At 55.0% G+C, this 26,271-nt stretch overlaps 1 protein-coding gene across 5 annotated transcripts in view; it reads left to right on the forward strand.

Moving 5' to 3' along the window:
- The window catches only part of CAPN15 (calpain 15), an 88,915-nt gene that overhangs the window by 57,255 nt on the left and 5,389 nt on the right, over positions 1 to 26,271 (forward strand). For all 5 annotated transcript variants that reach the window (XM_050968129.1, XM_050968130.1, XM_050968127.1 and 2 more), the window contains 8 exons: positions 6,557 to 8,039; positions 16,075 to 16,283; positions 17,541 to 17,724; positions 20,374 to 20,597; positions 21,756 to 21,881; positions 23,055 to 23,207; positions 24,924 to 25,085; positions 26,006 to 26,235. In XM_050968129.1, the coding sequence (XP_050824086.1) occupies positions 6,557 to 8,039; positions 16,075 to 16,283; positions 17,541 to 17,724; positions 20,374 to 20,597; positions 21,756 to 21,881; positions 23,055 to 23,207; positions 24,924 to 25,085; positions 26,006 to 26,235 (2,771 nt within the window). The remainder of the gene's footprint in view (positions 1 to 6,556; positions 8,040 to 16,074; positions 16,284 to 17,540; positions 17,725 to 20,373; positions 20,598 to 21,755; positions 21,882 to 23,054; positions 23,208 to 24,923; positions 25,086 to 26,005; positions 26,236 to 26,271) is intronic.

Consider the following 26,271-nt stretch of genomic DNA (forward strand, 5'->3'; position numbering starts at 1 on the left):
GGACACTCAGAGAATGGGGTTGCAAACAGCCATTGATGCACCTGTCCTCCATGCAAGTTGGGAAGTTGTGTGGTATAACTGAGTCAGCTCGGGGGTGTGACTCCAAAGCACCTTCATACTAGTGTAAGTGCATTCGCATGAGGGGGTTGTGTTGGTTAAGCTCTGCGGGTGCAGTTAAAGTGGTACAACTGTCTGGTGTAGGCCAGGCCTTTGCGTGTAGCTTAGTGGTTCCCCAGCCATCCTATGGGGCCTTCTGTGCATTCTCGACCGTGCCACAGGACGTGAGCTGCACCTGCTCACCAGAGCAGTGGCTGGAGCACAGGGTTGGCAGCTGGCTGGTTTTTTTACTGCCTTGCCAGTTGCCAATGAAATGTGCTGGTTCCTCGCCCTGCCCCTTCCTTGCAAGCTGTGCATACACATGTCCACGCCAGTGGCCATGGGGCAATTTTGTAAGTGCCATGTGCTGCTGTGCAGGCTGGCCCCTTGGTGCACTGAAACCATGGCGCCTGGGGCTCCAGCTCCAATCAGTTCCAGGGAAGTGGAGTGGATAGACCCGAGGCTCACCAGCAGGGCGGGGTAAGGAGCAGGGACTGGGGTGTGGGAGGCAGGAATTCCTAGAAGGGGATGGTTTGGGGAGGCTCCCTCAAAAGCATGCTCCTGGGAGGGGTGGGTGTAGGAACTCCTGGGCTAGGGGGCCAGGCAGGTTGGGGGGGCTGAGAGGGGAAGAGGAAGGTCAGGCTGGGGTGGGGGATGGGAACAGCAGCTGGTTTCTCTGTGACTTGGAGAGCAGGGTAGGCATCGAGGAGGACTGGTAGAGTGGGTCAGTGTGTGTATGGGCTGAATCAGAAAGAGACAGGGTGGCCTAGGGCAGAGGCTCGTAATTAAGATCTTCTCCCTGCAAAGTGCTGATGCCCTCAGCTCCCATTGGAAGCAGCTAGGCAGAACATCCCCCAGTTTGTCTGTGATTTAATGGAGCAGGAATTGGTTCATCTGATCCCCACCTCCCCAACTTAAGCAGATCAGCTTTTGCAATGGGCACTGGGCTTCTGGGCAGCTCAGTCAGTATTACCTGATGCTACTGATGACCATTCCCCATCCTTCTTGGCTCATGTCATAAGTGAATGGGCATTGCCCACCTGGCCGATGTGAATTTGCTGAGGGCTGCTGGCATGGTGAATACACCATCAGTGAGTTTTTAGATACATGTTCCCTTTTCTGAGCCAGGCCCTTTGTGATGAAGAGGGGAGTGGACTTGGCTGTAGTGTACATGTAAGGGGAATAGTTTTTTAATTGAGAGGACAGATCTGTTGAGTCCTGTGATTTAGATGGGAGGTCTGCATGGTGTGAGGGATCTGTTCAAATCTTTCCCTGCACCGGTGCCCATGTTCACAGAGTCTAGCAGGCTGCTGTTCTCCTTGAAGCAGTAATAATAATGTATTACAGTGCCAAAGGGTCGCAATGCACTTTGCCAAATGTATAGAAAAGGCTAATTCTGTCCACCACTGAAATGCATCCAGCTCTGGGGTGAAACTTCATGGCTGGTTAACACCGCCCAGCAGTATTACACAATGGTGTAAGGCAGAAGAGAAGAAAACCGCCTTCAATCAAAACTGCAGCGGGGACTTCAGGCACAAGAAGCAGAACCTGGGATAACCCAGAGTGAAGTTTACTTAGGGCATCAGGGCTTCTAGCCCTGTTCTTTCAAGAAGTTCCATAGGCTCCTGTTCCTAGTTAGGGTCCCTGCATTTATATCCCACCCGTGTCCCCTGTCACGCAAAAGTCTGGGTTCAGTCCTGAGCAGGTGTGGGAAAAGGGTGGCCTACTGCAAAGGTAAAAGTTCCTCTGGGCCTGCAACGGGCTCGTGAGACGGGGATGTTTGTGGTTTAGCATCTCGGGGCTGGTAATGGCCCAGCACCAGAGCTCAGCTGTGGGCCAGCCTGGGCCCTGTAGTGCAGACGCTGACAGACGTGGGATGCTGCCCCATTTTGGGCACAGGGGGAGCGATGAGGTGCCTAATCTGTCCATGGCCAGTATATGATGAGATCCATGTGGATTCTTCTTCTCCTTCCCCCCGCCTGACACTTGATGGTCCCTGACTCTTGTAGCCTCAGCCAAGAGGATGGATACAGCAGCGCAGGCCTCTCCAGTGACCTGGCGCAGCCCTGCTTCACAGCGGGGACAGGCTGATTCAGTCTCTGCTGCCCAGTCCATCTGTGGCTTCTGTGCTGAACGTGGCACCAACTGCAGTGGTGTGTTGATGGTGTGGCTGCAGCTGCCAGCTTCATTTCTGTATGTAAGCCAACAGCTGTCAGGTGGTGGTAGCTTCTGGTTGCTACCAGCGCCCCTGGTCCATGTGATCGTGCTGAGCTATCATGTGGATGAGGGGCTGCACTGAGACAAAGCTCATTCCACTGGTGAGCTGCAGCAGGTTTTGCACTCAGCTGTTCCCAGGTGGCAGCGGCATGTGCTAAGACACCCCTGTGTGTAGCACTGGGCAGTAAGGAGCCATTTAATTCCTTGGTGCTGCATGTTTTGGGTCTGTGGTTTGCTTAGTGGTGACTGATCTTTGTAAACCAAATGCCTCCAGGCTGGACATGGCAGGACAGGGAGAGCACAGACCGTTTGTTTGTCTCAACTCTGGGGGAAGCAAATGAGAAGTGTCTGTGAGGTCAGGAAGCAGAGGGAGGTGGCCACAGGGCTGGGGGAACAACTGGATTTTCACATGCTTGTGTGTTTTACAGGAAGTCAGGGGGCTCCAAAGGGGCCCACCCGTGCAGATCAGAGTATGAGATGAGGGTCTGTCAGTCAGTCACTCTCTGTCTGCCTGCCTGCATGCGCACACATATCTTAGGGGCAAGGACCATGTCTCCTCATGGGTTTGTACAGCCTCTACCACACTGCAGCCCTCGTCCTGATTGGGGCAGTTGGCCTCAGCTGCAATACAGAGACTAGTAAGTAAGTAAGTGTGGTTTACAGGTGTGTATCTGTATGTGTAGAGCACACAAATGGAAATAGTGGGTAGAAATAGCTAGAGTGGACTCCAGTAAACTGGAGACTTGCATGAGAGGCTGTTGATCATCTCGTGGTAGCTCAGAGCTGTGTGACTCAAGGCAGAAGAAAGGAAAATCAGTTTTTATATTTCACCTTGTTATGAACATTTCCCGAAATAACTCCAATAAATGCCTGGTAAAGTACAAACTATTAAAGAGCATGATGTGAACCGAAAGAGATTTTGTGCAGGGTCTCAGAATTAATTTGAGTCTCTGAGAAGGACTTTGTTTTAAATATATATATATCCAAGTATTCTCTTGGGGGGTTGGGGAAATCCAGTAGAAGAGATGGCAAAGATCACAGCAGCCCTTCTGGTGGGGGTGGGAGTGGGAGAGACTTGCCCACTCTTGGTTACCTGGGTTCTCCACTTGGGAGTGTTGCTGTTAAGCGGTTGTTGACTTGTCTTCCTGCGCTGGTGAGGACAGCTGTTTTCATTTGCATGTGGCCAGGAGGCTGTGTCTTTTCCCTACCTGTGTGGCTCTCACTACTCTGTTGCATGCGTTTGTTGCCTCAAGACGCAGTTGTGGCAAAGTGCTCAATTGGGCTGTGTTCGGAAAGTGCAGCTGGCACAGAAGGGGCTAGGCTGCTCGGGAACCAGGGCGCTGTGCCAGGGGCACAATGGGCCTGGATTGGCTACTTGTAGAGATCTAGGCTGAGTTGAAGGTGTTTGTGCTAACTCCTAAAGCTCTGGGACTGCCTGGCTGAGGGATGAGATCCCTCATTCCCCATGCTGCTCTGCTGCAGCTGAGATTAGTAGGAGCACTTGAGCTGGGAGCCAGAGGCGCCTTGATGTAACAGAGAGGGAGCTGCCAGCTGTCATCCAGTGTGAGAGCCCCTCAGATTTGGATCTTGCTCCTGCTCTGTTGCCCAGGGTAGCCTGAACTTGTCAGCCCTGAGAGCATGCTGCAAAGCGCTTCTTCCCAAGGAGGTGCTCTTTAGTGGCCTGAGGTGTAGCTTCCTTTGCTGTAGAACTGCTGGGTTTCTCTTTGCCAGCCCGATCTTGCAGTCAGACCTGCAAAGGTGGACCCTTGTGCTGCACTGATCCCCAGCAGTGGGAAGGAGTCTGCCTCAGTTGACATCATGGCAGGATCAGGGCTGTTTGCTGAGGACCGGTTGGGCTTGTTTGTCCTAGGATGACCCCAATCCAGGGTGCCCTCCTGCGGCAGGCCATGGCATGACATAGACGACATAGCCTGGCCATACAAGGAGCTCAGTCTCTCTCAATGGCCAATTCAAAAGCCTGCCTGTAGGCGTAGAGTACGTGCAATAATCTGTAAAAACCTTATGCTGAAACCATTCCGTTAAGCAGTCTGTCCCTCTCCTCTTTCTGCCTTTGGCTCCGGATCACCTCCTGATTGCTCCCAGAATTGCTTCCTTCCCACGACTCTTCTTCCGTAGCCCCATGTTTGGCCTCCTTCCTACTTGGGGCTCCTACCCCTGCTCAGGGGACATCCCTGCAGGACCACGCCTTGGGCCAGGGCTCAGCTTCCCACAGCCCTCTGCTCCAGCCTGTCACAAGGGGGCTTCCTGCAGCATTCCACTCCCCCAGGGGTCCCTTGCTTGCAAGTCCACCTTCCAGCATCAATCAGGCTCAGCTTCTCTTACAGAGGCTGGTTCTTCCCCTTGTTCCTAGGGGCCTCTGCACGAGCTCCGCTGAAACTTTCCAGGGCACCCCCAGTTCTGGCCAGTCCTCACCAACAACGTTCTTCTTCACCTTTCTGACTTTGCGGTTGTTCCCTGGCCCAGTTCTCCTCTGCTGCCCCTGTGTCTTTCACAGGCAGCTTTCTCCTGCTCTTTCCTGAGTTACCCCAGGTGCCTTCTCTTAATACCCGTTTAGGAGGGAGCTGACCAGTCAGGTGTACGGGCCCCGCTCCCCCTTCAAGGGTCCCATCCCCTTGACACAGATTGGGACTTTTCTATCTGTCTTTTCACAATTTTTCTGTTTAGATTTATAATTTTTCCAACCCTCAAATCCCTCCCGTAAATGAGGAAAGAGGCAGGAAGTTCCCATTTCAGCCTGATGTGCTGACCTTCGCTCATGCTCTGGGGTGTTGGCAGACCCTGCGTTTCCTGGCACCTGTTAGTACATGCTACAAGCTGGAAAGGACGTTGCTTCTCTGGTGGGTATACATCTGACCCTGCATCCCTGCTAGGGGAGATCGTGTGTTTCTCAGGCAGAAAAAACTACTAGTGCAACGGTAAGGCAGAAAGCTTAATCTCCAAGCATACGGCTCCGAGTAAAGGCTTCCCCAGCATTGAGGGAACAGCCAGCTTGGCATAGGCTCAACGTTTTACCAAATGTTTCTGTACTAATAGATTCAACAAAATCTAAGCTCACTAGCCGTGTATCCATCACTTTGTTTCCTTTTCCAGTGAAAAGTGGTTTGGGTTTGTTTTTTTGCCGGGTTAGGATTTAAGGCTTCCCTTGCAGTGTTTCATTGCAAACCTTGTAGCAGTTTCCCTGTGCTACTAGAAAGAGTCTGGGACCAGAGGTGAAACTAGCTAGTGCCACAGTTGAGTAGTGGGAACAAAGCAGATACTCACCATTCAGGGTGAAATGTAGATTAGATTTTTAAAACGTGTTCAAGTTTTAATAAGCGCCATTGTTATGAATTACCCGGGTAAGAACATTTTTGTTTCTTTTAAAAACCTGATTTTTTAACCAGTGTCTTTTTCTTCCCCTTGCATGTCTGTCTTATAACAGAGTCTTCTGTTACATGATCACTGTATCTGTCTGTAAATAATCCAGATATTCACCTAAGGTGAATGGGCACAGGTGCAATTTAAACTAATCAAGAGTAAGCTGGAGAAAGGTGCTTTAGAAAAGCCGCTTGGAGGTGTGGTATTAACATACTTCTCAGCCTGTGCTCTGAGATGTGCCCATGCATTTCCCTGCAGTTCTAGGCCAAAGCACTGCTCCTGTAGGGTAGAGTCCAGAGTGCGATTGCATCTGTGTGTTGCCTGGTGCCATGTGATTACTCGGAGACTTGCCCATGGAAGTTCTGTTGACACATGAAATCTCGGTGTGAAAAGCAAGAGGGAAGGGAAGACAGTGGGATTCACTGAGAGCCTGGCATGCCCTTGGGGGGTGTGGGTGTTCCTCTGTCTGGGGAGGGACCACAGCCATTGCACAGCATTGGATTGCTGCCTTTCTGCTGCTCCTCAAGTCGTTTGGTAGGAAGCCAGCTTGGTGCTGTGTGCTTGTTGAAATGGGTTGTCAGTGCCAGAGAAACCAGTCCCTAGTACGCTGGACTCCTGCATGTTCCCGTGCTGTAAGCAGGGTCCAGTCTACATAAGTGCGTGAGCACCTTTCTGGCAGGAGCGGTGTGTGTTTGCTACACATTCTCCCTGGCTAGTGCAGAGAGAGCGTCCTAGTCCATCCCCTACCAGAAGCCCATCTGATGACAGCTGGTTCGAGGCTCCTTTGCACAGAATTCTAGGCTCTCCTTTGCTCCCCTCCCTATGCTGCGGGTTGGTAACGGTCTTTTCTTCTGCTCTCTTGCAGTCACACCCACTCTCCTGGTTCTATGGCTGCTGTGAGGGAGTGGTCCTGCACCCGCTGCACTTTCCTGAACCCAGTGGGCCAGCGCCAGTGCTCCATCTGCGAGGCCCCCCGCCAGAAGCCAGACCTCAACCACATCCTGCGGCTCAGTGTGGAGGAGCAGAAATGGCCGTGCGCCCGCTGCACCTTCAGGAACTTCCTGGGCAAGGAGGCCTGTGAGGTGTGCGGTTTCACGCCGGAGCCTGGGCCTGGCAGCTCCCCGCTGCCCGTCATCAATGGCATCCTGCCCAAGCCCGCCATTCTGGTGGAGCCCAGGGGAATTGCCACCGAGGAGGCATGCAAGACGGAGAGCAACAGCGAAGAGTCTGGGGGAAAGAGCCCCGATGAGGCAGAGCTGGAGGATGGCTGGGCCTGCCAGCGCTGCACTCTGCACAACACCCCCGTGGCCAACTCCTGCTCCGCTTGTGGGGGGCCACGCAAGCTCTCGCTACCCAAGATCCCCCCGGAGGCGCTGGTAGTCCCCGAAGTCATTGCCCCAGCTGGGTTCCCTGTGGCCCCAGTTACCCCGCAGCCCAGTGTTGCCATAGAAACCCTGGACAGTGACCCTGTTGCCAGCCAGAGCCCAGCGATCATGGAGCAGGACATTCAGAAGATACCAACTTTCAGCCCCTTTTCCCCTGGCCTCCAGAATAACCCTGTGCCCAGGAGCCGCAGGGAAGTGCCACCCCAGCTGCAGCCACAGGTGCCTGATGCCTCTCAGCCCACATCTGGGCAGAAGGGGTCTCCACAGGGCCAGGCCAGGGCGTCCCCAGCTGCCCGCTTCCAGGAGCTGCTGTCCAACAAGCGGCTGAGCGTGCTGGAGGAGGAGATGGAGGTCAGCCCATCCCACTGGCAGTGCAGCACCTGTGCCCTGCTCAACTCAGCTGTGTCAAGCACATGTGAGGCCTGCAGTGCTCTGAAAGGCAGTGACACTATTGACCTGGCGGGGGACTCGGTGCGCTTCACCCCCTGCAGCCCTTCCAGCCCCGACTTCACCACCTGGGCCTGTTCCAAGTGCACCCTAAAGAATCCCACCCTGGTGCAGAAGTGCAAAGCCTGTGGTTGCTCCAAACTGCACGGCTTCCAGGAACATGGGGCGCAGGGCGAGCCAGCCCCCAAGTGTACCGACTGCAGCTCCGACAAAGGGGGTTGTGCCTCTTGTGGCAGCAAGGCCCCATCGGCCCGGAAAATGGCCCGCCTCTTCTCTTCCCAGCCGCCCTTAGTACAGGACAGCCCAAGCCAGTGGTCTTGCCCTGCTTGTACTCTGCTCAATGAACTCAAGGCCAAGCACTGTGCGGCCTGCCACACGCCGCAGCTGTACATGACGCAGCGCAAGGGGGCCAAGCCGCTCAAGAGGCGGGAGAGCATGGACGCAGAGAAGCGGCGGCAGACGGATGAGGGGGAGGCCAAGGCCCTGTGGGAAAACATTGTGAGCTTCTGCCAGGAGGTGAGTGCTTGCCTGGCCCCTTAGTACCCCACAGTCTTACTCTGCCCTCTGTGCCTGTGCTCCTCTGGGCACTCCGCATAGCGGGTGGGGGGAATGAGCTGGTTCTTGGCCATGGAGCCTGGCACCTCTCTGGCAAGCCCAGGAGGTTCTGCTCAACTTAATCTTCCCTTAAAGTTTCTAGCCCTTATGGTTGCAGAGGATCCTTTCACAGAGTGACCCATTGCAGTACTGTCTGCCTGAGTCTGCAGAGAGCCCAAAACAATAGTTCTGAGATGTGTGCACTGCCCAGTTCTACTCAGTGTGTTCACTCTGAAACCTAATGATGTTATAAAGGAACATTATTATTTATTATTTGTATTCTGGTACTGCCTCGGAGACCCAGCTGTGGACCAGGACTCCATTGTGCTAGGTGATGTACAAACAGAACAAAAATGGTTCTTTCCCCAGAGAACTTATAGTCCAAGAATAAAACAAGAGACAGAAAAAGGTGGATGCAGACTGTTAGCAATAATATCACCATTGCCAACCCCAAGAATTTAAAAATCCGTGACTTGGGGCCTAAAAAGTCATGATATTGACTTAAAAAAAACATGAGGTTTTAAAAATCATTCATTCGGAGCTCTTATTTGCCTTCTGACTTTTTAACCTTTAGGGTTCTCATTCTTAAGCTTCTGTTTGCAGCCAGGAAGGCTAGGCATTTCTCGATTTGTTTTTGTTTTTGTTTTTAAATGAAAGCTGCAATTCTGCTGTATTTGTGTGACTCCCAGGTTTTAGGGCTTTAAGAAAAAAAAGCAAACATGAGATTTGCCGTAAGAGTTGGCCATGCTGCAATGATTTGCTCTGATAGGATGCTTTGATGGCAACCTTCATTCATTGCTTCTACTAAATAAATCTGTAATCTCTCCTGCTTTCCTCACTGTAATGTAGGAACACCTTGTGGAGAAAGTATCCAGCTGTTCTGGGCTAGTGGGAGGCACTGTTACCTAGTGGCAAGAACCTTGGACTGGGACATGGGAAACATGGGTGTCACTTCTGGCTCTGCCAGTGGTTTGCTGGGTGACCTTGTGTCACGGAGTGTGGGGGAGTCCGGCCCTGCACCCCTCTTCCTGGGACCCACAGTGACTCTTAGCCAGCCAGTACAACAGAAGGTTTATTGGACAACAGGAACACAGGTTACAGCAGAGCTTGCAGGCACAGTCAGGACCCCTCCACCGAGTCCTTCTGGGCTTTCAGGGTGCTTGGATCCTAGCTAGGATACCCTGAATTCCGCCCATCCAGCCCCAAGACCAAACTCAAACTGCTTCCCTCCTGCCGCTCCCTTCCTTTGTCCCCCTTCCCGGGGAAAGGTGTTGACCTTTCCCCTCCCTTACCTAGCTCAGGTTACAGGCTCCGGTATTGTCCATCCCCTAAAGTCCTCCCCTGCTCTCCCACTCCCCACACAGACAGCCCCTACTGCATCACACCTTGGGCAAGTCACTTTCCTGCCCAGTGCCTCAGTTTCCACGTCTGTAAAATTGAATAATGATACTGACCTCTGTAAAGCACTTTGAGATCTACTGATTTAAAGCGCTATAGAAGACCTAGACATTGTAGCTTTCATTGCGAGTGGATTCTGGGCACCATCGCTCCATTTTGCTGGTGAGGAATTCACCTCCATCCTCACTGAGCCCTGCTGGGGTTTTCCCCCTATAGCTCCCCACTGGAGATTATTGACCACCGGAATGCTGACTCTGAATACGAGGCTGTAGAAAATTATGGCCTACATTTATTTTTATTGGTGCCCATCTTTGCCAAGGCAGCTGGGTACCTTTACATCCATAAGGCCCTGACTCAAAGGTATTTATACATGTGCCCAACTTTAAGCAAGTTAATTTGGAATCATTGGAGCTACTAGCATGTTAAGTGCGTTGCTGAATCAAAGCCTAAAACAGTCGGGTAGAGAATAACTCACCTCATTCCCTGATGGCTAATCCAAGCCTGATCAGACAGAGAGGTCTAGCCCAGTGCCCTGCAGCTCACCAGACCCCAGAGGCACAGCGAACTCCCTCCAGTCAGCTGTGAAGGTATTACCCCTGAAGCTTGCAGCTAGATCAACCCAGCTGATCAGAATTCCTGCAACAGGTTGGAGAGAGAAGTTTAACAGGGTCCTGGGACCTGAAAGAAATGCACCATGATGGATAATTAATACAGCAGTAAACGTCTCGTCATCTCCAGATTTCCCCCACTGTTTCCTGTTCCTCTCCTCTCATATGCTGGGTCTCGATCTGTGCATGAGAGCATAACAGCATGAGAGATTCTGCCTGACTGAATTCATTCCTGCTCTGTGTCTGAATTTAAGAGGAAGTTAAAGAGCTGGATCTGCCGCTGTGTTTGATAGTCTTAAAGCCATGCCTATGTTTTGTACAGACCACTGCCAGAGTCCGGACTCCAGACTGGATAGATAGACCATTGCTCTGTTCCGGTGTGGCAGTTCCTATCTGGACTAGTCCCAAGCATCCGAAATATATGGAGTAAGCTCTTAAAGCCCATTGATGCTATTTGCATCAGCAGTCTCCTCTGGCCGTTTATTCCGTATGTTAGTAACCCTCTGAGCGAGGAAGTTCTGCTTGAATTCACTGATGATGGCATTCTGCTTTCATCTGTTTTGCTCGTACATTTCAGAATGTTTCTTAACCAACACGACCCTGGCTTTATTCCTTTTTAGCCTTGTCCTTCCTCTGTGTCCCAGAACAGAATAAGATTTAATCTCCCCACCTACAGTCTTATTTCTGCCCTGCCCCCTTTGGCACAAAACTCGTTCAGGTTCTCCCATTTCTTTTGTCTCTTTGCCTGGCATTGTTTCCCCTTCTCATTTCTCTCTCTACCTTATGCTGTCTAGATCCCCTGATCCTGCATCCCTCCCTCCCTCCCTCCCTTTCTGATGGTAACACCTGGTACTAATAAAGCACATTCTGTTTTAAAGCACTGCACAGACACTGGGGCAGATGCTCGGCTGATGCAAATTGTCAGAGCTCCATCAAAGTCAGGGAAGCTGTGACAGTGTACACACCTCGAGAATCTGCCCCATTGGCTAATCCTCAGGCTCTCCCCTCTGGCAATCGAGCAAACTGTTGTACAAAGGGGGAAACTGAGCAGGAATGACTTGCCCACAGTCACGTCCAGGGTGTGTGGACACAGCAGCTGGGAGGTGTAATTCCTGGTGTGGGCTGACATACACACACCAGCTCTGCTTGAGTACCCTCCTGCCCAATCCTAGGTATGTACTCGGGCGGCTGCCCATGCCACCAGGGCCCACTGCTGCTGTTCAGAGCTAGCCCATGACTCTCTAGACCAGATCAAGCATCGCATCCAGAAAGGCAGCTGGGTGGGAAGCCGCAGCGAGCATGAAGGAAGGGGTGGTGACAGAGACCCTGTGTGCTAGACAAATGGTAGCTGCTCCAATCCCGATGGTATGACTCCTGGTCCGGTGATGAAGGTTCTTGAATGAGAATCAGGAGATGAAGGTTCTGTTCCTGGCTCTGACACACTCATTGCTACCGACCTGTGCCCCAGTTTCCCCACCTATCCAGTAGGGATCCTGACACAGATCCACCTTTGTAAGTGCAGTACATCACATGTTGCTGGTTGCAAATAGAGCATAGGTTATTTGCTCATCAATTTAGTCTTTGAGTGTGTGGCAAGCTCCCCCCAGAGAAGGCTAAGGAGGCCCTGGGACTTCTCTTGTTCGATACAGATGAATATTGTAAGTGTGAAACTTGTTAGTAGGAAAGAAACCATCTGCAAAGTCAGGAAGGCTGTGAACAATTAGGAAACACTAATTAAAGAAATGAACAAACACCTCCCCCCCAAGTGATTTCAGAGTGGAACAGGAGCCAAAAGAACTAACCCCATAGATCAGAAGTGGGCAAACTACAGCCAGATCTTGTCCACCAGCCATTTTAATCCAGCCCTCGAGCTCTCGCTGGGGAGCAGGGTCTGGGGCTTGCTCTGCTCTGGTGCTCCAGCCAGGCAACAGGGTCAGGGGCCGTGCCACACGGCTCCGGGAAGTAGTGGCATGCCCCAGCCTCTGGTTCCTATGCATAGGACAGAGGTGGGTAAACTTTTGAGCCAAGGGCCACATTCTGGTGGGGAAATTGTATGGAGTGCCAGGGCAGGGGGTTGGGGTGTCAGAGGAAGTGTGGGGTGTGGGAGGGATGCAGTTTGCAGGAAGGGGCTCAAGGCAAGGGATTGGGGCAGAGGAAGGGTGTGGGGTGGATGAGAGGGCTCAGGGAAGGGGGTTGGAGTGCAGGAGGGGGTGTGGGGTGTGGCAGGGAGTAGGGGTATACGGGTGCAGGTGCAGCAGGGAGCTTAGGGCAGGAGGTTGGGGTGCAGGGCATATGAGGGAGCTGAGGGCAGGGAGTTGGGGGGCAGGGTGCAGGTGGGGTTCAGGCTCTGGGCTGACACTGCTTACCTAAAGTGGCTCCAGGGTGGCAGCGGTGCACACCGGGCCCAGGGCAGGCTTCCTTCATGTCTGCCCTGGTCCCCCAGCCCCCGTGCCGCTTCAGGAAGCGCTGCAGCCCCTGTGGGGGGATGGGGGTGGCGGAGGGCTCCACGTGTGTTGCCCTTGCCGTGCCTCCAGGTACCTCCCCTGAAGCTCCCATTTGCCGCGGTTCCCCATTCCCAGCCAATGGGAGCTGTGGGGGGCTGTGCCTGGAGGCAAGGGCAAGACACGAAGCCTTCTGCCCCTCCGCCTGGGGGCTGCAGGGACATGGAGCCGGCCACTTCTGAGAGTGGTGTGGGGCCCATAGCCCTACCTGTTGGCTGGATCCAAAGAATTGATGGGCTGGATCTGGCCCACGGGCCATAGTTTGCCCACCCCTGTCATAGGAACACCTTGGGGCCTCAGGTCTGCGCACTGCCCCTACCCCAAGTGCCACCCCTGCAGCTCTGTTGACCGGGAATCGCAGCCAATGGGAGCTGCAGGGGTGGTGCCTGCGGATGGGGCAGTGTGCAGAGCCACCTGGCCGTGCCTCCGCATAGGAGCCAGAGAAGGGATGTGCTTGTTGCTTCCGGGAGCCGCTTGAGGTAAGCGCCGCCAAAAGCCTGCATCCCTGAGCCTCTCCGTGCTCTCCAACCCCCTGCCCTAGCCCTGATTCCCCTCCTGCCCTCCGAACACCTTGATCCCAGCCCAGAGCACCCTCCTGCACCACAGAGCTCTCATCCCCAACCCCACCCCAGAGCCTGCATCCCCAGCCAGAGTCTGCACCCCTTCCTGCACCCCTTTCCACACCCCAACCCCCTGCCCCATCCCTGATCCCCCTCCCACCCTCCGAAGCCCTTGGTCCTAGCCCAGAACACCCTCTTATACCTCAAACTCCTCAGCCCCACCCCAGAGCCCTCCCCCCCAGCCAGAGCCCTCACCTGCACCCAGAACACTTCATTTCTGGCCCCACCCTGGAGCCCCCACCCCCAACCAGAGCCCTCATTCCCTCCCACACCCCCAACCCACATTTTGTGAGCATTCATGGCCCGCCATACAATTTCTATTCCCAGATGTGGCCCTCAGGCAAAAGAGTTTGCCCACCCCTGCCATGGCTAGAGAACCTCATTTAAATTTCATTTGTTTTCTATTGTAACAATTTGATTTTTCTTTAACTTAAAAAGATCCTGGTTTGTATCCAGCCAGTTGTGAACAGTCTGAGTAAATGTCATCTCTCCTCTGTCAGGGGCTGCTCCCTTAGGGTTATAACAACAGATACACCAACAGTTCTCTAGCTGGCCACAGGGTCTCCCAGAGTAGACCTGCACATCACCTCCCAAAATGCTTCCTTCTTTATTTCCTACACCAGGCCTGCACAACTTGTAAAGCAATGATGGCCGCATTACTCCAAAGAAAACAGCTGAGGGCCGAACCCCCCCGGCCCCACGGAAACACCCCCCCCAGGACCTCCCGGCCCGGTGGAAACACCCCGCCCCAGCACCGCCCAAACCTGCAGAAACAAACCCTCCTTCCCCAGCGCCGCCCCACCAAAACAGCTGTGGGCCAAAAAGGAAGGTTGGGGGTGGGGAGGTGATACTTGATTTTAAATCAACCAGGGGCTCCCAGCTGAAGAGGTGGCTGGGAGCCCTCGGTCAAATTAAAGGACCCAGGGCTCTGGCAGCTGGGGGAACCCAGAGCTTTGCAGGGCTGGGGCAGGGATTTAAAGGGTCCAGAGCTCCTGCTGCTGAGGGGAGCCCGAGCCCTTGAAATCCCAGCCCCAGCCCATCCGCTGGAGCCGCGGCCGGGATTCAAAGGGCTCTGGGCTGCATGCAGCCGTGGGGAGCCCTGAGCCCTTTAAATCTCAGCCACCCCTGGGATTCAAAGGGCTCTGGGCTGCCCTCAGCGGCGGGGAGCCCAGAGCCCTTTGAATCCCAGCCGCGGCCAGGAATCTCTGTGGGCAGCCCAGAGCCCTTTGAATCCCGGCCGCGGCTGGGATTTAAAGGGCTCTGGGCTCCCTGCCGCTGCCAGCAGCCCAGAGCCCTATGAATCCTGGCTGCGGCTGAGATTTAAAGAGCTCTGGGCTTGCCACATCTGCGGGCAGCGCAGAGCCTTTTGAATCCTGGCCACGGCTGGGATTTAAAGGGTTCTGGGCTCCCTGCCGCTGCCGGCAGCCCAGAGCCCTATGAATCCCGGCCGGGGCTGAGATTTAAAGAGCTCTGAGCTCCCTGTGGCTGCGGGCAGCGCAGAGCCTTTTGAATCCCGGCCGCAGGCTGCACAGTGAGCTGCGGCCTGTCCTACACAAATCCTTCAACCCAGCCCCCTTCCTGCACAGTGTCTGTCAATTCCCAGAGCTCCAGTAGATCCTCCTCCTACTGGTGCACTGGCTTCCTGGGGAAACCCTCCCAGTGCTCAGCCCGGTCTGGTTTCCCCCTCCGCGCAGAGTGCAGCACAGGTGGAAGGAGGCCGGGCCTATGATGGGAAGGGAATTGGATGGGCCAGGGCTGGGGCAGCAGCCCTCTGATTTTTATCTCCCTTGTCTAATCTCTCTGCTCCATGTGTCCTTGGTCAATTGCTCCTCCCCCGCTTGGCCTCCTCAAGCTGAGTGCTGCTGAGCAGCCTGCAGCTTCCATGACTCAGAGACTGCAAGGGAGCAACTGGCAAAGACTCCTTGATGGTACAGAGCAGTGAGCGTTTAGAGCATGGTTTAGAGTGGAGGCTTCCTTGGAGGTTTGCTGCCAGGGCTTTGGAGCTGTGCTCCGGCTCCGCTCCAGCTCCAGGCAAAAACCTGCAGCTCTGCTGCTCCGCGCTCCAGTCCGGGCTCCGCTCCAAAGCCCTGTGTGCTGCTATTCTTATCTTCTTGAGGCCCCGATGTGCGGCACATGGTGAGAGACAGGTCCTGCCCCAAAACTGCCCAACCTAACTTGCCAAGACGCACACGATGTGAGAAAGGCAGGAGTATCGGTCCCACTCCACAGCTCCAGACTGACCGACAAGCCCACGATCACACACGGAGTCTGGCAGAGCGGGGAATTGACCCCAGGTCTCCTCATTCCTTAGCCACGAGACCGGCCTTGCTCTCAGGAGGGTGGAAAGCAGTTGTGGTTCCCACGTGTTCATAGGGCTGCACATTCCTTGTGCGAGGGCGAATTCCTGCCTTTTATGAGATACCCCCTGACCCATGGGGAATAGTGGGACGGTCCCTTCAGCCTGGCTCAGCTTCCTGCAGGGGGAGCTGCAGGGACCTACTTCCTCCATATTCTCAGAGGTGCTCCACTCAGCAGCAGCCCTGGGAAAAGTCTGCTGAGGTCTAATGCTGCTGTGCCCTCTCTGCTACAATCTCCGGGCACCTTACTCTGAACGCCTGCCTTAGGGGAGCGTTTGAGGTGCCAGCCTCCCTGACAGCAACTCGAGGGCTCAGCCTCCAGCGTATCCTACCCTCCCAGCTAGGGCAGTGGCAGATACACCTTGGCTCCTCCTCCTGGGGGATGTGCGGAGCCAGGAGTCCCCTCCCATTGGAGGTGCACTGATGGGGCCATGGGGACATGCTCTTGCCTTACGGTATGCTTGTGTTTACAGAACAAGGTCAACTTTGTGGACGACAGTTTTCACCCAGGGCCCAAGGCAGTGGGGTTCCCTGACGGGGACAGCGTGCAGCAGAGGGTGAAGCTATGGCTGCGACCCCACGAAATCAACTGTAGCATCTCCAAGGACTGGTCAGTCAAGTGGTCAGTGTTCCGGACACCCCGGCCCTCGGACATTCTGCAGGGACTCCTGGGAAACTGCTGGTAAGGGGCTGGGAGTGCTCCAGCCACACCAACCCTCTCTTGTGTTCACACAAACACCCCTGTGCCAGCTGCCATCCCTCATCCCATCACAGACCCCAGTCCCCTTCATCTACCCCCTCCATCCACTACTATCCCAATCCCTAGCATGCCCTCACCCCTCATTATAGAGAGCCAAAGTCTCCTCTCCTATTTTGTGTCTGCATCCACGGATGAACTCCTGAGTCCTATTCCTGATTTCCTGCTGGACCAGTTCAGACAGGACCCCGGGGATCTGTCCCACTCCCTCGTGGTCCCTGCCCCTCTGCAATGGCTGCATGTGCATGGCTCTAAGATGACTTGGGCATGGCCAGGCAGGATAAGAACCAAGGTCCTTCCCGCCCAGTGTCCTGTTTTACGGTGGCCAGTCTGGAGGTTTAGATGCTGAGGGAAGAACCCCGCAGTAGCCGATGTGGGATAATTTGCCTCATCCTGCTACTTAATAGCTAGCAATTGGCTCAAACCCCGAAGCACAAGGTTTAACGTCCCTTCCAGAATGGTTGCTGATGAGCACTTGGCATGTTCCAGGGCCATCTACATGCCTGCCCCCTTGCCTTGGCAGAGAGTAGTTGGGATAGCTCAGAAAGCAAGCTCTGTCTCTGGAGCTGCCTTGTATCTTTCCTCTCTGCAGCCCATGAGGAGCATAAGGCAGAGTTTTTTGGATGTTGACTGTAGGTGGAGGGCACTCCCTGCTGGCAGTGCCAGGCTGTGTACGTGCATATGCTTAGCCAACCTGGACACCATTCTGCTATTCTTCCCGAAGGCAGAAAGCGTGAAAAGGGCTAATCCATTGGGCAGGGCCAGTGCCCAAAACACTCCTTGCCCCACGGGGCTGGATACAGCACAGGGGCCAAGCGTGCTGCAGCCAGAGTCCCTGGCAAAGCTCCCAGGGCTGGGCTGACACCTCGCCCACCCCAGCCAGATCTCAGGTACCTGGGGCTGGGGAGTCCCGCAGCTGAGTGAGAAGGCAGGAATCCAGCTGGAGGGACGTTTCCGTTCCAGGGGCCCAGCTAGGCTGGTAGGATCCGAGGGCACATCTAGCCAGCTCCTGGCTCCTCTGGAGAGCAGGTGCAGGAATATCCCCGAGGTGAATGTTCTCTTCCCTCCCTACCCACCAGACTCTGTGCCCCCTCTCAGCTCAAGGCCGTCTCTCCATACCAATGCCACAGACATGCCTCCCCCAGCATGGTTCCGGAGGCCTCTTGTCTGGTCTGTCCCCAGGTTCTTGAGTGCCCTGGCAGTGCTGGCGGAGCGACCCGAGCTGGTGGAGAAGGTGATGATCACGCGGACCATGTGCCCGGAGGGAGCCTATCAGGTGCGGCTTTGCAAAGATGGCACATGGACCACAGTGCTGGTGGATGACATGCTGCCCTGTGACGAGTGTGGCTACCTCCTCTTCTCTCAGGTCAGCGCCCCCTCCTCCTGCCTTGGCAGCCATTGGCCACCGGGCGGCAGACAGGAGGGTTTGATGTTCCATGGACGAGCGGTTTGGGAGCTCTGATGGGCCTACTCTGGGACAGAGAGCGAAGCGGCAGGAATAGCCCCTTCCGCCAGGACATGTAGATCAAAATCACAGGGCTAGGGCATTGCTGATCACAGTTCACCCTGTGCCTTGCCGCTGGCTGTGGAGTGGGTAATGGGGAACAGTCACTGCTTCACAGCCTGCTGTGGGCTGAGTTTCGCCCTTTATTACAGTAGCTGCAGGCGGCGCCTGCATTAGGCTGCCAAGCTCTCTCCATTGCAGCCTCCCTGAGTCTCACATGCATGTAACTTGCTGAGTTGCCTTCCTCCCTTCTCCACTTACAGACTATTCTGTTTTTTAAGCATGAGCCGTTTTCGAGCCATGGGATGGGAGCAAAGAGGGCCGCAGTTTGAAGCAGGGCAGGGCCCCGTTCTCAGTAAGGACAGCCCCCATTAACCTTTGCTTGGTTTGAGGGGGACGTTAGACATAAACACACTCTGAGCAATTGTCAGATCGCTTCTGGGCATGCTCAGCTGGCATCTGCTCGGATTGTGTCTGATTAAAAAAGGCTCAGCCCCTTCGGGACATCACAGCTTGTTCTCCCTGCCCAGTCTGACAGGCCCAGGGGCTGCTTGCTGGGCTTGTTTGCATGAAGGAGATTGGAAGCATCCTTTCTGAAACACAGACCGGAAAATCCTCCGGACAAACCGCACTGCCTCAGTGTCAGAGACCTGACAAAATCAGGGGCATAGAAAGCAGTGTGGGTCTCTGCTAGGCTGGCAGCTTTCTGCAAATCCTCAGCATTCATTTCAAAATCAAAACAACCGTGGGCCGGATTTCTGCAGGCATATGTTCCAACGCCCGCGTGAGTGCACTGAGATCTGTAGGAAAGCCAAGGCACCATTAAAGGGGAACTAAAAAGGTGGGGGATAGATCCGTGCCCAGCTTGTGCCTCCTCATGAAGCACAGAGAAGGCTGGATAAGAATTACATTTATATATTTTCAAAATAAAGTGTGTTTTTATTTTACCTTAGAAATATCAGAAATATTAAGTCAGGCCTTCCCTGAGGTTTCTGGAGGTTTCCTTGCAGGTCTTGCATGTGGATTGAACTTTCTTTGGTCTTGGGTGGAGGAGCAGAATTGAATCTTTAAGAAAAGGAATTTTTCTCTTAGATGTTTTGTAGGTTTTGGGGTTAAATGCGATAACCAATGTGAACCAAAAGCCTGAGTTTTAAAAAGTCAAAATAAGAGCAGCATCAGGGCCCACTTGTATAGGATCTCAAGCAGAGATAAATAACATTTTGGGGGTGCAGGGAGAAGGGACTTTTAAAAACAAAACACAAAAGCACTTTCAGGCTTTCTTTATAGACGTAAAGAAGCCTCATTCTTCTCCCCCGTCTCGGAAGGTCCCACCCCAGTCACCTCCTCCTGGAATGTCACCTGTCAGTCACAAAATGTCACGCAATGTGGCTAATCAGAGGGTGCGCTTCATCTGTTGATCTCAAAGCACTTTCCCACGGTTCCTGCAGCACCGTGTTAGCTCAGCCAGGTTGCATGTAGGCGGTATTTTCCGTTGCTTTTTGAAATGTGTAACTTAACATCTAGCCTCAACAAGAGACATGCCAGATACCGCCGCAGTCACTGCTGTCATCTGCTCCTCCTCTGTTTTTTTTGTCTCCATAGGCTGTAAGTTCCATGGGTGGGGAGCTGCTGGGTGTTTGCAAAATGCCTCGCTCATCTAACAAAGGGCATGCAATAGGGTTATTTTTTATGTGTATTGTGGTAGTGTCTAGGAGACCCAGGCATAGACCAGGACCCCACTGTGCTAGGCGCTGCACAATCAATCATACAGGCTGTGCCTTGTGGCTAGTGCTGATGGAACCTTTGCAGATGTCTAGTTGTATTCATGCAGTCTTTGCCTTTATTTATGAATATATAATCAATGCCACAGCTTAGCATCAGTAACAATGCCACAGCCTAGCACCATAACAAAGCAATTTCAGGGTACGCTACTCCTGCAAAGCAACCTCTGTCTAATTACTTCTCCCCATTGTCCCTGCGCTGCGGGGCAGAGAAGTTTGCTGTTGTGTCTCTGACATCTCTGAGCTGTCATCCATTTGTCCTTGAAGCAATCTTGTCTTTACCTTGAGTGAAATGTAACTGGTTCCATCTGTTAGTGCTCTTTAGTCAGCCTAATCCATGGGGCTGGTTTTGGGGGGGTGGGTGTCAATCCAGGCATTCAGGACTCGTTTGAAATCCCCTTTTCTTATTAAACATTCCTAAATCCAGATTTACTGGGAATTGGGGCCATTAGCCTGTGTTTGAAAACCTATCCCAGTACATCTCTGCACCACACTGTCAGTAGAGTCTTCACAGCCTCTTGGGTCAACTCCAGCATGTGGGGGGGAAGTGATGCCACAGGAACAAGATGCTGGTCAGATAATGCTGCGTGATCTTTGCAAGGTGGGGTCAAGGAGACCGGGGGAGGACTTTTGCACAAAGGTCCTGTCTTGCATGAGTGTGTGAGTGTGACTCTGTAGCTGGCCCCACGCCTCTAAGTGATTGTAACCCCTGGTTCTTTCCCTTTCTCAGGCCCAGAGGAAGCAGCTGTGGGTAGCCCTCATTGAGAAGGCTCTGGCCAAGCTGCATGGTTCGTACTTTGCCCTCCAGGCGGGGCGCGCCATCGAAGGCCTGGCTACACTAACCGGCGCCCCCTGCGAGAGCCTGATGCTGCAGGTCAGCTCCACTAACCCTCGTGAGGAGCCCATTGACACTGACCTCATCTGGGCCAAAATGCTGAGTTCTAAGGAGGCTGGGTAAGATGAGGCAGGAGGGGTTCACGTTCAGCTGTCAGGAGCATAGAGTTGTAGAAGAGAGGCTAGAGTGGCAGCTCACATTCATAGAGAGCACGGAAGAGAGGCTAGAGTGTCAACCCAGAATGCAACCTGCCCCACTTGGCAGCCCTGATAAATTTTGGAAGCAGGGCCCTGGGCATAGTGCTAGGAAGTGACTTTCGCCTTGTTTGTTTCTGTACAGAAAATCCAACCCTGATGAGCTTCCCTCCCATAGTTATCCCCAGGCTGGGTTGGGTTTTAACGGCTGATTGTTAACCTGATGATTCATTTGATGTTTTTGCTTTGCTCGAGTTTTGTTTTCCAATCTTCTATATTATTAAGACCCCACCCCCACATATTCCCCCATTGGGGCGTAATGTTGCTGTGAGAAGTGAAACCGGATCTGTGAGACTAGGAGAAGGCCGGGGTCATTTGGATTTGCAATGAAGGGCATTGGAAGATGCAAGGAGAAGGGAGGGAAGTTAGGGTCCTGGATGGCAGCTGGAAACTGGTGATATTTCTCTCTGGTAGGAGAGTGTGGAGCCGGGATGGCTAAACAAACCATATGCGATGCCCAGGGTTCTGCTGCACAGTTCATCAGCTGTCCTTTTCTTTAATGGTGTAATGCCGCCTGGAGAGACTACAGATCCCAGCATGCAATGCTTCTCTGTGCCTGAAGTGGGGTGCCCAGTGGAAGCTCTAGAGTGCAGCACACAGTATAACCACAGTGTATCACACTATAACCTGCTCCAAGCAGACTGGAGTGCTGTGTGCCAGGCCAGTGGTCTCAGCAGGGGTCATCTCCATGGATGGCTGCAGTCTGTTCCGCTGTATGCCTGGCATAGGCAACCCTAGCCCTAGGCATTGCCAATGGGGCCCTGGGCTGGGGCAAAGTACGGGGAGACCTGGGGGCTGTGGGGTGAATAGAGAGAGAATGTTCCCGAGAGCGGAATGTGTGGCTGGCACCAGGCCGCCTGTCACTGAACCAGGGGAGCTCCTCTTGGGGTTTGAGAATGATTGTCCCTGGCTCCGTGCCCTTATGTGGAGGGGGAGGCCCAACTCCCAGCCTCTCCTCCCATCCCTGTCAGTGCCACACGGCGCGGCGCCAATCTCCTCTGTTCTCCTCCCTGCCCATTGCAGGTTTCTGATGGGCGCCTCCTGTGGCGGGGGCAACATGAAGGTGGATGACGCAGCTTACGAGAGCATGGGCCTTCGCCCACGGCATGCCTACTCAATACTGGACGTGCAGGACGTGCAGGGCTACAGGTGAGCTGGGCCACAGTGCACAGGGTGTCGTGCTGCCAGCCCCCTCTGTGCTCGGGTGGTGAGGGGGGGCGCAGGGTGAGCAGCACAGAGAAATTGTTCAGCCTCCTGCGCCTGCCCAGGGGCTGCTGAGGCAGAGCCTTGCTCTAGCTGGGTTCATGGTGTCAGCGTAGGGCTAAGCTGAAATCCTGGGGGAAAGGGAGAGGGTGTGTCACATGGCTGAGGATGGGGGTGTTGGGTTAAGGGACTGTCTGTGCTGAATGGCCCCCCTGCAGGCCTTGGCCCCAAGGGGACCCCAGGAATCCTAATAACAAACAGTGGCCAAGTCCCCCCAGTGGAATCCCTTGCTCTGTCCCTTGGTGTCACACAAACTGGTTTATGCCTTGAGGCGCTGCTGTGCTATAAGCTGGCCCCCCCAGCATCCTTGTCCACTGTATGCTGGATGGCCCTGATCTCGCTGGACTAGCCATCCCCAATCTTTACTGGCCGGTGGGAAGGGAGCTGCAGAGAGAGGTTCCCTGCCTGCCCCCGATTTTGTCTGGTACAAACAGGCCAGCCTCCAGCTGCGGCTGTAAGGGCCTTGGGGTGGGTCTGCCACCTCCTCATCCTCACTTGGAGTGATACTGGGCTTACCGGAGGGAGAGGGGGGGCATGCTATGGGAGACCTGCTTTCAAAGCTAGCTCAGCGGGCTCAGTTTGGGATCTCTTTAATGGCTTGCCTACATCACACCACTCTGCCGCTCAGTGCTGTCGTGCAAGTGGCCTCTGCTGAGCGCAGCGTAAGGACGGTATTTGGGTTGCAGCAGATACTGGATGGAGGGGCACTGGCAGAGGTGTGGGGGTCCCAGGGCTGGGACAGCAGGCAGGGGGCTGTGGGTCTGAACTGAGGTGCACTTGCAGGGCAGAGCTGTGCTGGGAGCCCAGGAGTAGGGTAGTGGCAGAGTGAGGACAGGAGGTTGCACAGCCCCTGCCTGCACTAGGCCTGGGTCAGGCCATGCTTTCAGTCCCCTGATTTTGGAGACACTGTGCTTTTGTGCTGGCTCTCCCCCGGGGGGTGGAGGGGGAGAGTCTCGGGAGATGAAAACTGTCTAGTGGGTTGTAGCTGACGAGTGCAGTAGCTGTGCCCTTCGCCCAGCACTGCTGTGATTCTGGGGGCTGTTCCCTCTGCCCCATCAGGCTCCTGCGGCTCCGGAACCCCTGGGGCCGCTTTTCCTGGAATGGCAGCTGGTCCGACGAGTGGCCCCACTGGCCAGTGCACTTGCGTCATGATCTGATGCCCCATGGGAGCAGTGAGGGCGTCTTCTGGATGGAGTATGGCGACTTCATCAGGTAAACTGAACAGGGGACTCCCCACATGCCAGCGCTTGGGGGCTACACTGGGTCCCCCTCGCCCTACTGAGCTTCGAATTCCTGGCCTCATCGTTACCTATTATAGAACAGGAGACAGGAGCAGGGCAGCTGCCCTCTGGGCCTGTCCTGCTTCTCCTGGGACTGAATCTAGCGAGAGCCCCAGATCCCAACAACTCTGGGCTCAGATCAGACTCTGCTGCCACCTGCACTGAGAGTCCAGCTTCAAAAAAAGCCAAGCTAGGCAGAGCTTGGCTGAGTGGCACCTGAGGGTGGGAGGGTACCGAGGTTTGTGTGGGGTAAATACCTGGGATGAGGGAGGTGGCTTAAAGGGAGGGAGAAGGGGCAACAGGATAAAATTACAAAAGGGAAAATTTAGCCCCTACATCAGGAAAAAACTGGCTGCTCTTGAGCTCTCTCAGAGCTTCTCGAGGGGCGTGGGGGAAGCTGTCACTTGGGACAGGACACAGCTCTGGAGAAATCCTGAGGGCTGAATCCTGCCTTGCCCTGCCCCCGGGCTCCCATGTACTCCATGACAAGGCAAGCCCAGAACCTGTGGGGAGGACCCCTGGGATCCCATGGCAGCCTGGGGCCGAGGCTCACGAGCATGGGTAGTTGGGCACAAGGTCAGACGTGGACAGATACACAGACTGCATTAAAATGCCCCATTGAGAGTCGGCAGTAAATGCTCTAGGGGCTGGGAGGTCTCTGAGCTAAGACAGTCCTCGCTAGCCCCTCTGGCCAGGGCAGTGCAGCGGGTCGGTCCCTGTGGCAGGAGTCTGTGTTGGCTCCCACCCATGATCCGAGTGGGTCCAGTATGTGGCACAGGGTCAGACCTGGCCGGTGTTGGGATGGGGAGGTCCTGCCGGTCTCCTGCCGGAAGTGCTGCTGGCAATTCATGGGCCCAGGCCATTGGTGTGTGCCACCTTAGAGAAGACTTAAACCCAAGTGCCTGGTTGTTTGTGGGTCTTCAGGGCCCCAGGAGCAGCACTGGCTGGGCTGTGCCCACATCCCCTGTCCCTTGCCAAGCATGGTGCTATGGCGCCACCTAGTGGTGATCGGCATGCCGGTGCCGTCTCTTGAAGGGGGGATCCGCTCCCTATAAAACGCCTCTAGCCCCTCACGATCCTTTGAGGCTCTTAGGCATCAGGCAAGGGCTGTACTAGTTTGGGGAAGAGCCATTTAATCCCCCACCACCCCCAGTGCTGCTCTCCTTTGTTTCTGCCCCTCCCTCCCTCTTTCCCACCCGCTCCTTGCCTCTTCCACCAGGAATGCCAGGGGCTTGGGAGCCTGGGCCAGGTCTCCATGGGCAATCCCTGTAGCACCCCCTGCTGGGCAGCACAGCCACCCAGGGCCACCCCACTGGGCTCTGGCTCCAGCCTGCGAGCCGTGCAAGGAGAGGGGCTGGGCGTGGGGGTGTGCTGGCTGGGGCGAGTCTGGCCTGGCCCCTGCTCACTGGGAAGCCCCTCTCTATTGCAGAGGACTTGGATCGTGCCACTCTGACCCACCCCCGGTGTGGCTCCTGTCCGTGGGTAGCCATCTGCATCCTCCTTGGAGGTGCTCTGTTGCCCGGTGGTGGGGAGGGCGAGGCTGGATCCACTCACCAAGGCCCTGGTGCTGCCTGGGTTTGCAAGCCCCAGTCCAGCCATGGCTGCCGTTGCCTGGAACTGATGCCCGCTTTGGCCCCACTCCTGGCAGATACTTTGACTCGGTGGATATCTGCAAGCTCCACTCAGACTGGCACGAGGTTCGGGTGCAGGGGACTTTCCCCAACAAGGCCAGTGGACCTGTGACAGTGACCTCACTGACGGTGCTGGAGCGTGCTGCGCTGGAGTTCGCCCTCTTCCAGGAGGGCAGCAGGTGAGGCAGGGAAACCAGGTCTGGCACTTGGGCACGGAGCAATGCCTTGGATCTAGTTCAGAGAAGCAGTGCAGGGGGGAACGGGTCTGGGAGCTAGGAGTCTAAGGTTCCATTCTCAGCTCTGCCCCTCGCCCCTGGGTGACCACGGGCAAGTCACTGCCATGCTCTGGGCCTCCGTTTCCCCACTGTAAATGGGGATAATAATCCTGCCCTGCCATTAACATTTGCAAAGCACTTTGGGATCCTTGTTCAAGTGGTGCTGGTGACAGGCCAGCTGTGGTTATTCCCTGACTGTCCAAAGCAGCCTGGGCTGGGAATTGCCCAGATTGGCGTTTCCCCCAGCAATCTCCCAGCCTCCCTCCTGGGGCTGGCCTGGGAAGGTGGCTCTGCTGCGATGTCTCGGTGCTGCTTACTGCGGATGAGAAGAGGGCCTGGCAGGAAGCGTTCTGCCCCATCTGCTGGCTGCGGGTGTAAAGCCCTGACTCAATGCAGGAGACACGTGAAGGGGAAAGATCACCAAGATCTGCCCGGGGTTTTATTGTAATCCACTGCTACCAGCACCCAGGATGTGTCTCCCTCTGCCTGAGCTATATGCAAGCAGGAACGGTTTGTGTCAGGCGAAGGGCACCCAGGCCAGCAGGGGGAGCCTTTCTTGGGTACACTCTTGCCCCCTGTAGCCCTACTCTGTATTACAGAGCTAAGCCTGCAAAGCACGTCGGCTGCTGCTAGGAGGCACTTCTGCCATGCTTTCCGCAGGCCCAGCTGGTGGATCTGCTCCGCTTGACCTGTGCTGCTCACGGCAGCACAGCTCATCTTGGCAGTAAAGCCATATCACCTGGTTAGAGCCTCCCCATCCAGGGTGGGTAGGGACATGACTGGCGCAGTCCTGACTTCTCCCCCCCCCACCCCACCCCTGGCAGGCGCTCCGACATGGTGGACAGCCACTTGCTGGACCTGTGCATCATGGTGTTCCGCGCCACCTTCACCAGCGGGAACAAGCTGAGCCTGGGCCGGCTGGTGGCCCACAGCAAGCGGGCGGTGAAGAAGTTTGTGAACTGCGATGTCATGCTGGAGCCGGGCGAGTACGCTGTCGTGTGCTGTGCCTTCAACCACTGGAATGCCCCGCTGCCGGGCACGTCCTCTGGCCAGGGTGAGGCCCCAGGCGCACTTCTGGCTAGGCACACCA

The sequence above is a fragment of the Gopherus flavomarginatus genome, chromosome 9 (assembly GCF_025201925.1).
Source record: "Gopherus flavomarginatus isolate rGopFla2 chromosome 9, rGopFla2.mat.asm, whole genome shotgun sequence".
NCBI lineage: Eukaryota > Metazoa > Chordata > Testudines > Testudinidae > Gopherus > Gopherus flavomarginatus.